The sequence below is a fragment of the Squalius cephalus genome (assembly GCF_949319135.1).
Source record: "Squalius cephalus genome assembly, chromosome: 13".
NCBI classification, from domain to species: Eukaryota; Metazoa; Chordata; class Actinopteri; order Cypriniformes; family Leuciscidae; genus Squalius; species Squalius cephalus.
The window spans coordinates 24,593,919-24,610,005 of NC_137134.1; the positions used below are offsets into that span (position 1 = coordinate 24,593,919).

At 36.5% G+C, this 16,087-nt stretch overlaps 2 protein-coding genes across 3 annotated transcripts; one reads left to right on the forward strand and one right to left on the reverse strand.

The window, feature by feature from the left end:
- The first annotated feature begins 1,014 nt into the window (after positions 1–1,014).
- Positions 1,015–2,864, forward strand: LOC307169737 (CD48 antigen-like). Its single transcript, XM_079890532.1, has 3 exons — positions 1,015–1,102; positions 1,426–1,749; positions 2,208–2,864. The coding sequence occupies exons 1-3, from the start codon at positions 1,054–1,056 to the stop codon at positions 2,495–2,497; spliced, it is 663 nt and encodes a 220-aa protein (XP_079746658.1). The 5' UTR covers positions 1,015–1,053; the 3' UTR covers positions 2,498–2,864.
- Positions 2,865–4,622: 1,758 nt separating this feature from the next.
- On the reverse strand, positions 4,623–14,275 carry LOC307169717 (CD48 antigen-like). Of its 2 annotated transcripts, XM_079890496.1 has the most exons (7): positions 13,859–14,098; positions 13,230–13,553; positions 11,228–11,328; positions 11,026–11,131; positions 10,744–10,851; positions 10,543–10,649; positions 4,623–6,108 (listed from the first exon to the last, which is right to left on the reverse strand). In XM_079890496.1, exons 1-7 carry the CDS (start codon positions 13,917–13,919, stop codon positions 6,064–6,066), a joined length of 852 nt encoding a protein of 283 aa, XP_079746622.1. In that variant the 5' UTR covers positions 13,920–14,098; the 3' UTR covers positions 4,623–6,063. The 2 variants fall into 2 exon arrangements, with proteins under 2 accessions (XP_079746622.1, XP_079746621.1); XM_079890495.1 differs by having other exon boundaries at positions 11,026–11,328; positions 13,859–14,275.
- Positions 14,276–16,087: the final 1,812 nt, after the last annotated feature.

Genomic DNA, 16,087 nt, shown 5'->3' on the forward strand with positions numbered 1-16,087 from the left:
AGAGTATATAGAGGTGCAATTTTAAATATGACACTAATATTTTTGTATAATCAATTTAATAAATTTAAACTTCTTGAATTTTCTGGATTGGTTATATTTTCTTATTCAATAATAATAAACTCCTTTAATAATAAAGAACCCTTACATGGTTCTATATAGAACCATCTAACTTGGATTCAAAGAACCATTTGGGGTTCTTTTTATGGAACCCATTAAAGTGGTTCTATATAGAACCATTTTGGAGTTCCATATATGAAGCGGGTGATAGAACCATTTCTGGTTCTAAATAGAACCATTTCTTTTAAGAGTGTTGGCTTTAGGTGGCAACACCACATATAGTTAATCTGCCGGATTTAGTGCACCTTGATTGACCTGATTCAATCTAGACAGATATTAGGTAGCCTATATGTGTAACTAAATTAAACTTGAACTAACTGCAGATTCACATGCTTCTACCTTTGAGATTAGATGGAGGTTGCGGCTACCAGAGACTGTCTACCTGAGGTGTCACACAAAAGCAGAGGTCTCTAACACTGTTTGCATGAAGTGGAAAGTAGTCTTGTGAACGGAAGGTATAAGAGAGAGCCGTAACCACAAAGCTGGTGATGTTCTTCGGCCTTTGCACGCACTTACAAACCTCTCACGAATAAACCTCAGCCCAAAATACCAACATTGATGTTGTTGTGCTTAGCAACAAAAATTCATCTGATGCCTTTTTAACACTCTGTGGTTTCAAATATTAGGTATTTCTTTCACAACCTAGGAACAATTTAAAATAAAAAAAGAATAAACTGTGAATTGTATTTTTACAACATGAAAAAGAGGTGTTTGAAAAGAGGATCAGTAACCCGATGAGACGGACATGTAAACATGTAGGCTATTGGTACATTGAACTATATTTAAACAAGCAAGAAGATGCTAAAATCAATGTGTTTTGGACTTCAGAAAGGAACCTCTGATACTTCCTCATAACAGTATGAGCGGCCATTGGCTGAATCTTCATCACATGCTCTGTTTGTGAACTGAAACCACAGGAACAGTCACTTTTCTAAGATGCTCGCATACATGAGCTGTTTAATCTTGCTCTTCATTTGTGTGGAAGGTAAGATTGCTACTTATATCTAATTGTTTTTGAGATTTGTTAATCTTTTTAGAGGTTGTCAGCTGTCAACTGGCTGTTACCAGCTCAAATTATCTAGTATCAATTTGACTAATTTATGCCAAAAAAATAAAAAAAATAAAAAAAATACATTGGCCTATTATTGCATATTGGTTAATTTTAAATCACTGAATAAAACTCATCATTATAAATAAGTTAATGGGCCAGTAATGAACAGAAACAGATTTTTTTTTTTTTTTTTTTTTTTTTTTTAAGTTTGACTTCCAGGTCTGTGCATGGGTAAGATATAACTGAATCTGTTTCAGGTGTGTTTGGCGCTGATACAGATGAAGTGAAGTCAGTGTCAGTGACTGAGGGAGATTCTGTCACTCTAAACACTGATGTTACTGAAGTACTGATAGATGATCAGATACTGTGGATGTTTGGACCTGAAGACACTCGAATCGCTGAAATATATAACCAGAAGATCAAATTATTCAATATTGAGAGATTCAGAGATAGACTCCAGATGGACAATCAAACTGGATCTCTGACCATCAGAAACATCAGATCTGAACACACTGGACTTTATAAACTACAGATCCTCAGGAGTGGAACTTCATACAAGAGATTCAATGTTACTGTCTACAGTAAGTAAATTGAAGTGTTTCATTTTATTTATGTAAATGTGAGTCAGACAGACTTATCAGCTGATCACATGAAACCTGATTCAGAACATTTAAAACAAAACATGTCCACTGCCTATTACTTTACATTAGAAAAATGTGTTTACTTAACAGTTCACATTTGTCTAACTGACGGCACGGTGGCTCAGTGGGTTCAAGTCACGGTTTAGCCAGGAGTCCTTTCTGTGTGGAGTTGGCATGTTCTTGTTTGCTCTGATTTAGATATTCGCCATAAAAATTGGAGTGAATGTGAGTGTCCACTCTTAGTGCTGGGTTAATTCAGAAAGGGCATCCGGCATAAAATATGTGTGGATAATTCCAATGAAGCAGACCCTGCAAATGAGTAGGACTAACGCTAGGAATATATATTAATTACCGATAAAATCGACATTTACTGTTATTAATGTTATTTTTTTTTCCAGCTCCTCTACCTGTTCCTGTCATCACCAGAGTCTATGCATCATCATCAGAGTCCAGATGTTCACTGGTGTGTTCAGTGTTGAATGTGAGTGATGTGACTCTCTCCTGGTACAAAGGAATCAGTGTATTGTCCAGCATCAGTGTGTCTGATCTCAGCATCAGTCTTTCTCTACCTCTGGAGATGGAATATCAGGATAACAACACTTACAGCTGTGTGATCAACAATCCCATCAGAACCCAGACCACACAACTGAACATTGTATATCTCTGTTTAGGTAGTGTTAACTACTGACATCATCTATATTTCAAGTTGATTTTAACCTGTAATATTTTAGATACAGTATGTATTCAGAGGAACATTTTTCATCTTCTATATCAGATAACTTTTACCAACATGGATTTGATAACAAGATTCCTAATATAATATTCCTGTTTTCTTTCCACAGAAGCTGTCGAGTCATATCTTCATTCTGAAAGTGTGATTCCTTCACTGGTGTATGCAGTGCTGGGCATGACTGCTGTCGCTCTACTCATTTATCACATCAAATCCAGACAGGTAGCTATAGGCAGGCATCCAGTGGCGCAAAGTAAAAGGAAATTAGCTCTTTTTAAGTTCATTCCCAGTGCAAACGTATCATTGACCAAAAAAACTTTTAATTAAAAAAAAAATGAATAAACCCCGTTTCACAAACAAGGCTTTAGTCTAGTCCCAGACTAAAATGCAAATTTGAGCTGTTTTAACTGAAAGCAACTTGTGCTGACTTATCGTAAAATTGTTTAATAATTGACAAATAACTGTTTCAAGATGTACACCAGTAATGGTTTTATCCAAGGCATGTTTATAAAAGCTCCTTAAATTTTCTAATTGAACTAAGGCCTAATCCTGTCTTAATCTAAGCCCTGTCTGTGAGACCAGGCCCTTAAGTGTTATAAAAGAGTAAATCTGCAATATTTTTTAAACTTGTAAAACTTTTCATCATCAGATCATGATATTTATAGGCTATATATATTTTATTAAATAAAGTTTGTTCGAATACAATGTTGTTTTTTGTATAGTCAATTCTATTTTACATGTTAGGGTCAACAAAAAATATTTGTTTGCGGAATAACAGTATGTTCCTTGTCACAACGTGACTCAAACTTTCAACCTTGCTAGATTCTCTGGTTAATTTAATTTTTAAATCAAGCTATAAGAAGTATGACTTTTTGTTTGCATTTTAATCATAGGTATAGATGATGATTGCTTTTGACTGTTTTCAAAACAGAGAGGGCCGGATTTATCTCATATTGTGCCACAGGAAAAATAATTTTTGTGCCCCACCTCCACTCGTTCCTTTTCAGGAAATTGAAAAAAAGAAATACACTGAATATTTTTAATTAATTAAACAATGTTGTTGAAGTTGATATTGTGAATTTATATATATGATCATATGCTTGCTTGTGCCATTTTATTATTGACATTTTACCAAAATCAAGCTCAAGTGAAGTTACAAAGTTTTTTGACCAGCGAATGTCGTGTATTAATAGTAATAATAATTTGTTACATTTATATAGCGCTTTTTTCTGCACTCAAAGTGCTTTACATACTGTATGGAAGGGGGGAATGTGGAACATCCACCTGCATGAAGCGACGGCAGCCATAGTGTGTCAGAACGCCCATCACACACCAGCTTACTGGTGGAGAGGAGACAGAGTGATGAAGCCAATCAGTTTATGGGGATGATTAGAAGGCCATGATGGACAGAGGCCAATGGGCAAATTTGGCCAGGATGCCGGGGTTACATCCCTACTCTTTTTTCAGAATGACATCCATTTTTAATGACCACAGAGAGTCAGGACTTCATCCGAAGGATGGTGCTTGTTACAGTATAGTGTCCCCATTACTGTACTGGGGCGTTAGGACCTTTTTACAGTCTAGGTCCCACACAGACACAGGGTGAGCACCTCCTGTTGGCCTAACTTAACACCTCTACTAGCAGCAACCTAGTTTTCCCAGGAGATGTCTCCATGTGCCTGCGTTTTCATCAACGTACAGGTTGATGACTGTGTAGAATAGATCAGTTTTTTTGTTGTCATATGGCCTTAATCTCGTTATAATGAAGTGCTTTGCACAGGCTATACAGGCTCGACGGCAAATGCCAAGATGCAAAGATAATCTTCTCTGCTCCTCAAATACATGAAACATTAGTCTAAAACATTATACATTTATATATACAGTACACACATACATACACATATTATACATGCATATATGGATGGGGGGGGGGGGGGGGGGGGGGGGGAGGATTAATGTGTACATGTGTTCAACACTATGATATAGAGGCGGGGTGGAGATTATGGTTTTAACCAACAGTTTGTATGGAATGCCAAAGCTGCCGAAATAAGAAAATAGATAAATATACAAAGAAATGTAAATTAATAAATAAATGTGTATTTTTATTTCCATATTTTTTTCCACATTCATTTTTTCAGTTATTTCCACTTTTATTTATTTCCACATTTATTTATATAAGTATTTATGTCTAGCTCTTTTTAATACTTTTCATTGGTTAAATAAACAGACAGACGTCTGTGAAGGGTGACCAATCGAAAAAACACAAAAAGAAGAAAATATGGATATACAAGGTTTCTGCCTTCTTTTGTATTAATTTATATGTGGTTTTACAGAGTTTTGGTGTTAGAGTTAAAAAAAATGATCCTCATGTCATTTTTACTAAGCTTTTTTTCCGCACCACTGGAAATGTAGGGCACCTCACTGACGTTGTTCTCTTATGTGACCACTAGGGGGCAATAAATTGTTTGATAGTGCCTATTTTAGATTCAACGTCTACATTGCAAACGGTTCATCTAAAAGTAAAAAAAAATTGTACTTAAGGCCCAGACATCTCAAACAGTGCAGTCTACAGTATCATCTGCACATGCTTTCTTGAAGTACTATTAGTGCTTTAATTTGAGATTCATTAATTAGATTTGATTTACATTAGAATCCACAGAGACCACACACACCCTTTATATCCTGAAAAAACAGAAGTCACAGGAATTCAGCTGCAAGGTCAACAATGTTGTTAACTAAATATAATGGGTTTCAGAACAAATTTTTAAATGCAACATATCTGTACAATACAACTGTTTATTAAGAAAGTGAAACATGTTACCATGGCTTTAAAATACTGCACATATAAAGAGGCATGTTAAATTTCAGCCTGCGTGTGAAATGATATGCTATGATGGGACATGTAATGACTTGCTGAGCTATGATACAGGACAGACAGGAAACAATTACTGGAAATACAGCATGGGTTGGGGTGGGGTCTTGTGGCTTACTGTACGAACAATAAGGAAGAGCAACTCTGAGGAGATCAACAACCATTGGTTGTTAGGTGGATTGTTCAGAACTAAGCAAGAATAGGAGAAGGGGAGGGCATTGAGCAAGTGCATGTGTAACTTTTCAGCATGTATCATTATACAATAGTTCTTAAACAGGACATAAACTAGAATGCTAAAAAATAAATGGAGTGTAAAATGTTAGGTGTTATGTTAAAATAAATGTTGGGTGGGTACCCAAAGATATTTTAACCAATGGGTTTAAAGTGAGCTTTAGCTTGTTTTTGTGCTCACTATGACTCTTGCTGTGCGTGCAAATATCTTTGTTTGTCAGAGGAATATTTACGCATGCAAAACATAACATCAGTCTAATTCAGTCAGTTGAGCTCTTCTACCCTCCTCTTCTGGATCAGACTGACTGGTTGTAAGTAAAAAAACTACTATGTGGATGCCATTCTGAATTCTTATTCCCAATCCACTGTTTTAAAGCAGACTAATCATGATATAAACATTCTGTTGAAATTTGTCACTGTCTCACGTGACGATGCTGGAGTATATTGTTTCCTCTTTCTCAGTTTTCTGCAAGAAAACAACAGACAAATGTGACAAACTACAAGCATTGTGTTGAAGAATCCCTGAATGCAGGTTAAAAAAAACAAAACAGATCCCATACCAAGCTCTAGCAGACATACCAGATATTTCAATAAGAAATATAGGCCTACACTAATTTTATCATGACAATAAATACAAAGTATCTGTCACTGTGGTTTTTTTTATGATGCAGAGAAGATCTCTGGCCCTATGTACCTCCATTTTAGTACAAAAAATATATATAAAAGATTTATTTTAATAAATAATTACACACCTAACAGCTTTACAGTGTAATCTTCTAGCTATACAAACAAAAAAATAGAGATAGAATTGTTCAGGTACGGACACACCAAACCGACGCCAAAAAACTAGCGCTGATAAAAGCCGTCTGTGTTGTCGCCTCGCGTCGGGGAAAAAAAAAAATCTGTGCTTGAACACACCGAAAGGACTACAGGCGACTGTCAACTAGCACATGCGTTTTGCGCCTGCATGTGAAGGAGATATCTGGCTATTTAAGCAGATATATTTGTCTATATATTCTTCATTCAAATAGGAAAAGTGAAACTAAGACTGCAGGTAGCCTATACAAACCATAAACAAAGCAGCGTTTGCTTACCATTTTGAATATCAAATGCAGATCATGTTCTTTATTCCACTCCACTCATGTTATTATGAAAATATTCGCACAGTGGAATGCTCAGGAAAGATGACGTTAGATAAGAACAGCATTATCTCTCTAACGTCTTCACTTCTTTGCTTGCTTTCATCACTTTTGCTCATATTCTAGTGCACTGAACTTAAAGGGGTCATATAATGCCATTTTTGTACAAGCTAATATGATTCTTTAGGGTCTAAATTAGAGATGCACCGATTGATCGGCTGGTGACCGGAATTGGCCGATTTTCACGTGATCGGCCATGACCGGCGACCGGCCGGTCAGTCTGACATATGCCGATTTTATGCCGGTCAAATGCACTCGGGCGCCGCATGATTAACCTTTTGAGCGGTACCGTCTCATATATGGTATTTTTATTTATGTGCTCCTGCCCTGAGTAATGTTACGGTGCCACATTTAGGATGTTCAGTGACGTCGCATAACTGCCAGATTCAAACTGTGCTCTCGCGCGTTGGTTGGCGCTGAGCCAGAGTCGGACGCGTTCAGCGCTGTCATATATCACAACTAAGCAGTGTTTTCAACCTCATAATGTTTATTTTAGGTTTCAGATATTTAAATACACATAAGCACGAGTAAAACAATACATTTGGAGTTTGTAAAATACACACTGATGTCTGTGGAAGCAGCAATAACAATCTATTCAAATATAATTTGCCGACATGTGTTATTCATATCAGACAAACATAGTGAAAGTAACTTAACTATAAAGTTTACTCTATTCTTCTCAGTTCACCGGCCACTTTCTTGCATTTATTTCGGGAGAAACTGATGAATTCACGTGCTGTAAATCCGACTGACAGGACAACATTGCGGCGCCCATCTCATGTTATAGATCAAGATTATTTATAAAGGTTTTTAAACGACCAAACACACTCACTTACACGTATTTGAGAATCGGAATAACAGAGTTTAACAAGTTTGTGAATATTTTGAATAAAAAAAGGAAAAGCGGCATAAAAGCGACACATCTGTCATACAGTATTATTGTGGCTGCGGTGTATCGCGTGACGCGTCGCTATGGAAACATTAAAGGGAACGTTCGCCTCGAATGAAAAAACTCACTCTGGGGGTGGGGGTGTCAGTTAGAATATTTTAAACTTACGCGTGAAAGGGTTAAAGAAAAGATCAAAAATAAATATTTGTGTGTGCTGTAAAGTGGTTAGAATTTTTTTTAATCGGAATCGGCTAAAATCGGTATCGGCAGGTCAAACTCAATGAAAAATCTGAAATCGGAATCGGCCTAGAAAATTGTAATCGATGCATCTCTAGTCTAAATTAAAAGTTTGTAATATACTTTAATTAAAAATTCTCATTAGTATTGTAAGAAAACACTCACTTTACCTGGTCAAAAACAGCTCTGTTTTCAGCACGCCGTTTCAGTGCATATACACTGCATGAAAAGTGGGATTTTCGACAGTTACCGGCGCTGTAGATTGTCGTGGAAGTTCAGGTTTACGACTGCAAACGGCAATTTACAGGCAACACTGCAAACTGTCGGAAATTGTCGGAAATTGACGTGGGACTTGCTTGCCCCGTGACCCCCCTCCCTCTACTGCTTTAACATGTAAATGAGACTGCTGTGAGCTTTACAAATTCAAATGAGGGTAGCAGGGGGAGTTTTATCCCAGGTGACTAAAAGGTATTAACTTAAAGGTATAGCGGAAGATGTTTTACTTCCTGGTGGGTAACCTATACTATTGGTCCTCCTAATTGTCAATCATTCTGGTGAATCAATCAAACTTTTCAAAAAGTGGAGAGGGCGGGTCTTATCTAAAATTTGGAAAGATCCTCCGCTATACCTTTAATTCTAAAAAAAATACAATACAATACAATATTTATTTATAACGCACAATTAAAAACAGCCAAGGCTGACCAAAGTGCTGTACAGGGCAATAGATAAAATGCAGGGCAGAAACAGGACAATTAAAAAAAAATAGTTGTATCATAGTCAAGGGGTATTAAAAGCAAGAGAAAATAAATAAGTTTTCAAGGATGTTTTGAAGATGGAAATTGAGGGAGCTAGTCTGATATAGAGGGGTAGACTGTTCCAAAGTTTTGGGCCTGCAGTCACAAAAGTGCAGTCGCCTCGTTTTTTAAGTCTGGATCTGGGCACGATGAGAAGACAGTGATCACTGGATCTCAAAGTACGAGATGGAGTGTACGGGCAGAGGAGATTGGTCAGATATTGGGGGGCCAGTTTGTTAAGAGCTTTATACACAAATAGTAAAATTTTAAAATCAATCCTGAATGTGACAGGTAGCCAGTGGAGTTTGAATAAAATAGGGGTGATCGACTCATATTTGCGTGTCCTGGTGAGAAGTCTAGCCGCTGCGTTTTGAACTAGCTGTAGACGAGAGAGAGAGGCCTGAGATAGCCCAAAATAAAGTGAGTTACAATAGTCTAAGGCCATCCTTAAAAATATTCTTGTTTGCCGTAATCTTGTTTTGTCAGTAAGCGACACTGTAGATTGTCGTGGAAGTTCAGGTTTACGACTGCACACGGCAATTTGCAGGCAACACCGAAAACTGACGTGAATTGTGGGAAATTGACGTGGAACTTGCTTGGCAGTTGTCCCCCCATGACCCCCCTAACCCTAATTCTAGGGGAGGCTTTACCATGTAAATGAAAATGCTGTGAGCTATACAAATGCAAATCAGGGCAGGGGGAGTTTTACCCCAGGTAACATTTTTCTAAAAGGTATTTACTTAATTCTAAGAAAATCTCTGGTATAAATAGATCAGGCTCAGTATAGCCTAATTATAGACTCTTACATTTTAGCTTAAATTTATATATTTAATGAAAGTAGCTAGATTAGTTACTATGTGTCATTAGCAATAGCCAATGTTATGTAAAAAAGACACAAAACCATTTTTTTCAACAATTAATTTCAATCAGGCTTTGCCACAAAGGTAAAATGTGCATTCCATGCAAACAGCATTACAATCTCTTAGAGCCCAACCACTGTGCATAATACAACACGAACAGAAGATTGTATTTGACTCATGCTGCATACACATACAGTACGCAATGAAAAGAATTATGCCTACTGTACATATAGAGTTACAACTACGATTAGAGTTGTTTGCATAAAATGTACCGTGAACATTCACGTTTGCCCTGTGATAGGCCACAATTTATCTCTATAAATACTATTTTCTCAATTCTGTGCAAAAGCACCAACTGCATATGTGCTGGAAAAACAACATGAACGTCGAATTTGAAGAGAGGCTACCCGCACCTTTACAATCCGTCGTTGAAACAATATAAAGACAGCCAGATGTGCAATAATTCGTGGAGGAAAATAATTGGATCTACGCACGTGTGGAACACGTAGTTCGCGTCCGTGCAGTCCGTAGCTGTCCTTGTATGCGTCCAAACTGGAGGCTCAGCCGACACTCAAAAGCGACATTGCAACGGCTTGGTGTGTCCCTGGCTTTAGACAAATCTAAGTCTGACTTCAGAAGACTTGAAATATCACATAGTTGTCTAGACTTTTAATGAAATATTTACTTTTATGGTGGTCAGTTTTGTCAGTTTGCAGCCCCATTCTCATCACTTTAAAATGAAATGATTGACCTGAATAGTCTTTGAAAATTATCCTTTTTTTGTACGACAGATGAAAGTCAAACAGGTTTGGAACAACATAAGGGTTATTAAATGATGATTTAAATTTTTGGGTGAACTATCCCTTTGAGTCAGATATCGGAACAGACCTGCAAACAGATTCTGTTTCATGAAAATCTTACCTTTCTTTGTCCATTTTGTTTAAAAAATCCTGTTTCAGCATATTGTAACTCTTCTCCTTCATTCGGAGCTGTTTCCACTGTATGTGCACTTGGCTCATAACCATTTCCTAAAGAAATAGGGTTTCTCAATAAAATCAACTATAAGTACCTAATGCAAAAGCATTAATACAATTCTTCCTGAAAGCAGAAGAAAAATCGTACCCTTTTGTCCCATTCTTTTGTGTTTCCAATAGAGAAAGTACATCAAACCCGCAAGTACAACTAGAAGTACAGCAGAAATCGATGCAGCAAGGACTAGAGTCTGATTTTCTAAAATGGAAAGGGGTTCATTAACTTTGGCCTCATATCAGCATCGCCTTCATAGACCCAAAATAGCAATGACACCTATGCCGTTTGAACATAGGCACAAAATATTTATTGTATATATGATATTTTATAAAACATAGCAATACTGTATATTGACATTGAACACTGCTGACGTACCTGCACATGATGTGTGACAGAGTCGACTGAAGTCCAGATGTGTGGTCTGGTTTCTGATGGGATTGTAGATCACACAGCTGTAAGTGTTTTTATCCTGATATTCCACCTCCAGAGGTAGAGAGAGACTGATGCTGAGATCAGACACACTGATGCTGGACAATACACTGATTCCTTTGTACCAGGAGAGAGTCACATCACTCACATTCAACACTGAACACACCAGTGAACATCTGGACTCTGGTGATCTTGATGAAGATGAACAGTTTGAAGAGTTACTGGTGATGACAGGAACAGGTAGAGGAGCTGGAAAACAAAAATAACATTAATAACAGTAAATGTCAATTTTATCTGTAATTAAACAAATGAAAAGGCTACTGGATGCTAATGTAAACTAATAGGCAGTGGACATGTTTTTTTTATGTTTAATTAGGGCTGGACAGTATATCGAGTTTGTACGATAGCCGAAATCAATATTTTTTTTATAAATTATATAGAATGAGGCAATACCGTTTATGTCGATATACAGCAGTTCAATATTATGATCATCACATCTGATAAAATAACAGAGGACACAGAGTGAGCTGCTGCAAGGAAAGTGCATAATCCAATTTGTCCTAAACCTGAGACATGCTTTACATTAGGGGTTCAAAATAAGGTGTAAGATACAGCTAAAGTGTATAGTTAAAAGTGTATTGCCCCGTAAAAATGTTCTGACAGATACATGTGCTGTGTAATGTGTTTGAGATGTGGTGTCTTCCTCAGTGCATAACTTACATTTTACAGGTAGACCTATTCTCTCCAACTGTAAATGTCAGAATATAATGCAAATATTTCCATTTTGCTGTCGGGAGTGGGTGCGCCTTATGCGTGCAAGTCTGCGCTAAACTGCACATGTACATGCACGCCAAACAGATGGAGCACAATTCTGATCAAAACACTTGGCTAACATTAAATGTGCCATTATGACATTAGATGTGCCTTATGTAGAGTTTTAAACCTAAAAGTAAGTGTAATTTTATGATAGCAGTAACTGTGACTATTGCAACGGGCTAATCAAATCCAGGGTAATTAATTACTGCGCTCAAATGAGTGAATGTATTCATGTTACCAGTTAACATTTAGTCTATGCTTTTGTTTTTGTTTATTTTAATTTTTAGTTTAGTTAATTCAACTTCTGAAAATAATTATTTTTGTTTTTAGTTTGTACTGTTATTGTTGCAATGTTTAAATGTAATCTGATTTCAATCCTTTTTGCACATAATATATAGCATAGCCTTCATGGTGACATTCACTATATTTGATTTCATCGCCTTCAATATGAACATTGTTTGTAGGACAACATTGGGCAGTGAAGGATCTAAGGGTTTTCAATAACAACCTGTTTTACTTTAAGAAAGCAAAACATTTATTAAATTTATCATTTAATCATTATTATTCATTCGTGTCATTTTATGTTTTTATATTACTTATTTCCTTGCTCTTGCAATGCTTGCTTTTGTTGTTCAATCTTATGATTGTGTGGTTTGAAGGGATGTTTGTCTTCATGAGTTAGAGTTAAAAGAATGCCTCCACTTCAAGGTGTTTAACATCACAGGACAATTTCCATGTTTTTTCCTTTGGTATAATAACACTTGTTGGAATTGTACTGGTCAGATGAAGTCAGAGCATTGAGTAGTGTAACATCTAGACGAAGTCAGAGTATATACTCTGCTCTTTTATTATCATCACTTTGGCTCCTGCTTCTGCTCTACTACTCTCAGGCTGATATAAGGCTGTTAATAGAGCCTTGAAGTACCAGACAAGACTTTATTTTGACAAGTTTAGCTGGTTTGCACACCAGACAAAACAGATATATTTTGACAAGATCCAGCGTCCGGGGCTAGATTTGATATTTCTGACGTGGGGATTCCATCCGATCTAACAGCAGGTTGTAAATTGTGCAACCAAATTTTTTTTTTAAATAAATAAAGTTTTTTTTTTTTTTTTTTTCAAATATAAAAAAATACAGAGAAAATACCTAGACATACTGTATAATGCCATTTGGCAAAAATAAATAAATAAATAATAATAATATATGATTTTTGGGCCATATCACCTAGCATTAGGCTATTTTAAATGTTCTGAATCAGGTTTAATGTGATCAGCTGATAAGTCTGTCTGACTCACATTTACATAAATAAAATGAAACACTTCAATTTACTTACTGTAGACAGTAACATTGAATCTCTTGTATGAAGTTCCACTCCTGAGGATCTGTAGTTTATAAAGTCCAGTGTGTTCAGATCTGATGTTTCTGATGGTCAGAGATCCAGTTTGATTGTCCATCTGGAGTCTCTCTCTGAATCTCTCAATATTGAATAATTTGATCTTCTGGTTATATATTTCAGCTATTCGAGTGTCTTCAGGTCCAAACATCCACAGTATCTGATCATCTATCAGTACTTCAGTAACATCAGTGTTTAGAGAGACAGAATCTCCCGCTGTCACTGACACTGACTTCACTTCATCTGTATCAGCGCCAAACACACCTGAAACAGATTCAGGAGAATACTCAGAGGGTGGGTGTAGGCTATTCATTTTCTCATAAGTATTTACAAACACTGTACAGGCGCAATAATTGTTGGATTATAGGCTACATGTAGAGCTTGTCGTAATAAACATAAAGTACAATCTTTCTCCAGTATGTCCATTATCCATTTAAACTCTAAAAGCTTACACGTTAAGGTAATTAATGGTAACAAATGTAAAAATAAAAGTGTTTACTCTTATGACGAATACGCGATTGAATACAAGTCGGTTGCAAACAGAAGCAGACAAAAGTAATACAGCCTACCTTTTACACTCAGCACGAACAGATATAAGAAAGCTGCTTTGGGAAAAGTACTCGTCAACATTTCGCCGAGCAGACAATTAAACTCATAACGGCGTAAACTGACTGTTAAGACACAATAACCATATTGATCCGAATCTAATCCATATGAGTTACAAGATTATGTCAATTTTCCTCAAGCCGTTCGTCGTGAACGCTGATCTGGAACCACACATCGACGATGTGTGTGAACCTAGATGATATGAAAACCCCTCCCTGCCAGAAGTTCTGCTGTGTATTTACAGCAATAGGCTCCCATAAACGCTGTACAAGGCTTTTAAAAAAATCGCTAAAACATTTTTTATATCCATTAGCTAAATTTTGTGTTCTGTTTAACATTTGAAAGAGTCACATAAATAGTAATTTATAGACCTATAATCTACTGATGTTGATTTTAACTCCCATATATAGCATAACGGGAGCAGATATTTGATGAGCAGCGGCCCTGATTGGTCTAAAATCAAACAAAGGCCTAGTGAGGTCTTCACACTAATGCAATGTTGCATTAGTTGCAATGTTACAGCGCTAATAAAATGTAATAATGTAATTGTAAAATGGGAACAACTGATAAAATGTAGCCTATCCTTTTTATGTTCTCTCATATGCTGCCTGCTACAAGGATACTGTAGTGTGCACTGCACCATCTCAGTTGCTATATATATATATATATATATATGCTATTTAGAGCAACTGAGATGGTGCATTTGCAGTGCACACTACAATCTCTGTGTACTATAGCAGGCGGCAGCCATGAAGCCATCGCTTTTTGCTGCGTCTGAGTTTGACTTTAGAATGTCTATAGGCTTATTTGAAGTTTATATACGGCAGTATTAAGGTCAGGCCATCAGAAACACCTCATCCACCTTCACTGGTACCACACATGCACACGCCACCACGCATCCATCTCTCAAACTCATTGTTGTGCACAACTTGCACATTCCACTGGTACAAACCACACGTTTAGTACACAACTTATAGGTACAGTACCCTGACCTAGATTATATAAAGCGATTACATTACATTTATTGTGGTGATTAAACTGGTTAAACTAGTCGCACATAAGCAATATATATTCTTTGAATTGTTCAGAAAATGTATTGGACTTTATTTGCCAATTAAAAAAAAAAAAAAAAAAAAAATATACGTAATTCATGCATGTTTGTGTTTAAATGCATGTTCAGTGCAAGATACAATCTAAATGATAAACCATGTTACAGTCTAATGATCAGTGCGGTTTTCAGCTCTGCTCTGAACCTGAAGCCCCTTCCTCTTCTTTTCCTCTCTGCTACAAAACCCCAAAGCGAACTGAGGCCTCTGATCTGACTCAACCATCAGAGATCTCAATGATGTCTTTGTGATGTTCGCTGAGAAGAAAGACGCAGAAGTTCTCACAGCTCAGGCCTAAAAGTCCCCATCGGTGCAGTGCGACTCACAATAGATGATTCTGATAAATATTAAAGCAATAACCAATGGTGTACAAAAATGATCAGATAGGCACAACCATAAACCTATTTATTATATAGGTTACAGTGGCTGAAGCGTCGATGAAACAGTGTCTTGCATCACGTTCGATTGACCACTTCCTGTTGAGATGCAGAGGAGAACAAAAAAGGTCAAAGCCAAAATGCAATGTGCACACAGTCGTCCTTTTTCACACGAATCAATCACCCTTCTGTGTTAACTTCAACTTTTGTCATTTACAGTCTCCCAAAGTTGTACACCAAAAATGTGTATAGTATTTTAAAATGCAAATTAAATTATTCAATAAAAATTGTCACCAGGTTATATATATATATATATATATATATATATATATATATATATATAAAAAAACTCAATTCACTCAACGTTTGCTGTGTGATGAAAGAATAAAAATGGTGTCTGATTGAGGGGGTAAAAAAGCAAATAATAGCCTATATAAAGTGTATTAATAATCATCATGGTCACTGCTGATGTCAAGCAAAGATCTTCTGACAGTTAAGATGTAGTTTAATGATAGCAGAGCTGTATACTGTAAATATGTTGTGCCGACAGTGTTTTGTAAGCAGTTTTAAATCACATGATTCACTAGTGATGTGTGTTGTAATTCAGGTCTTAAAATGGTTTCTAAATCTCAGAATTGTTTGTCGTTTACAGACAAACGCCAATAGTCTAAAAATGAGCTGAATTTAGTAAAAACCCCTAAGTTCACAC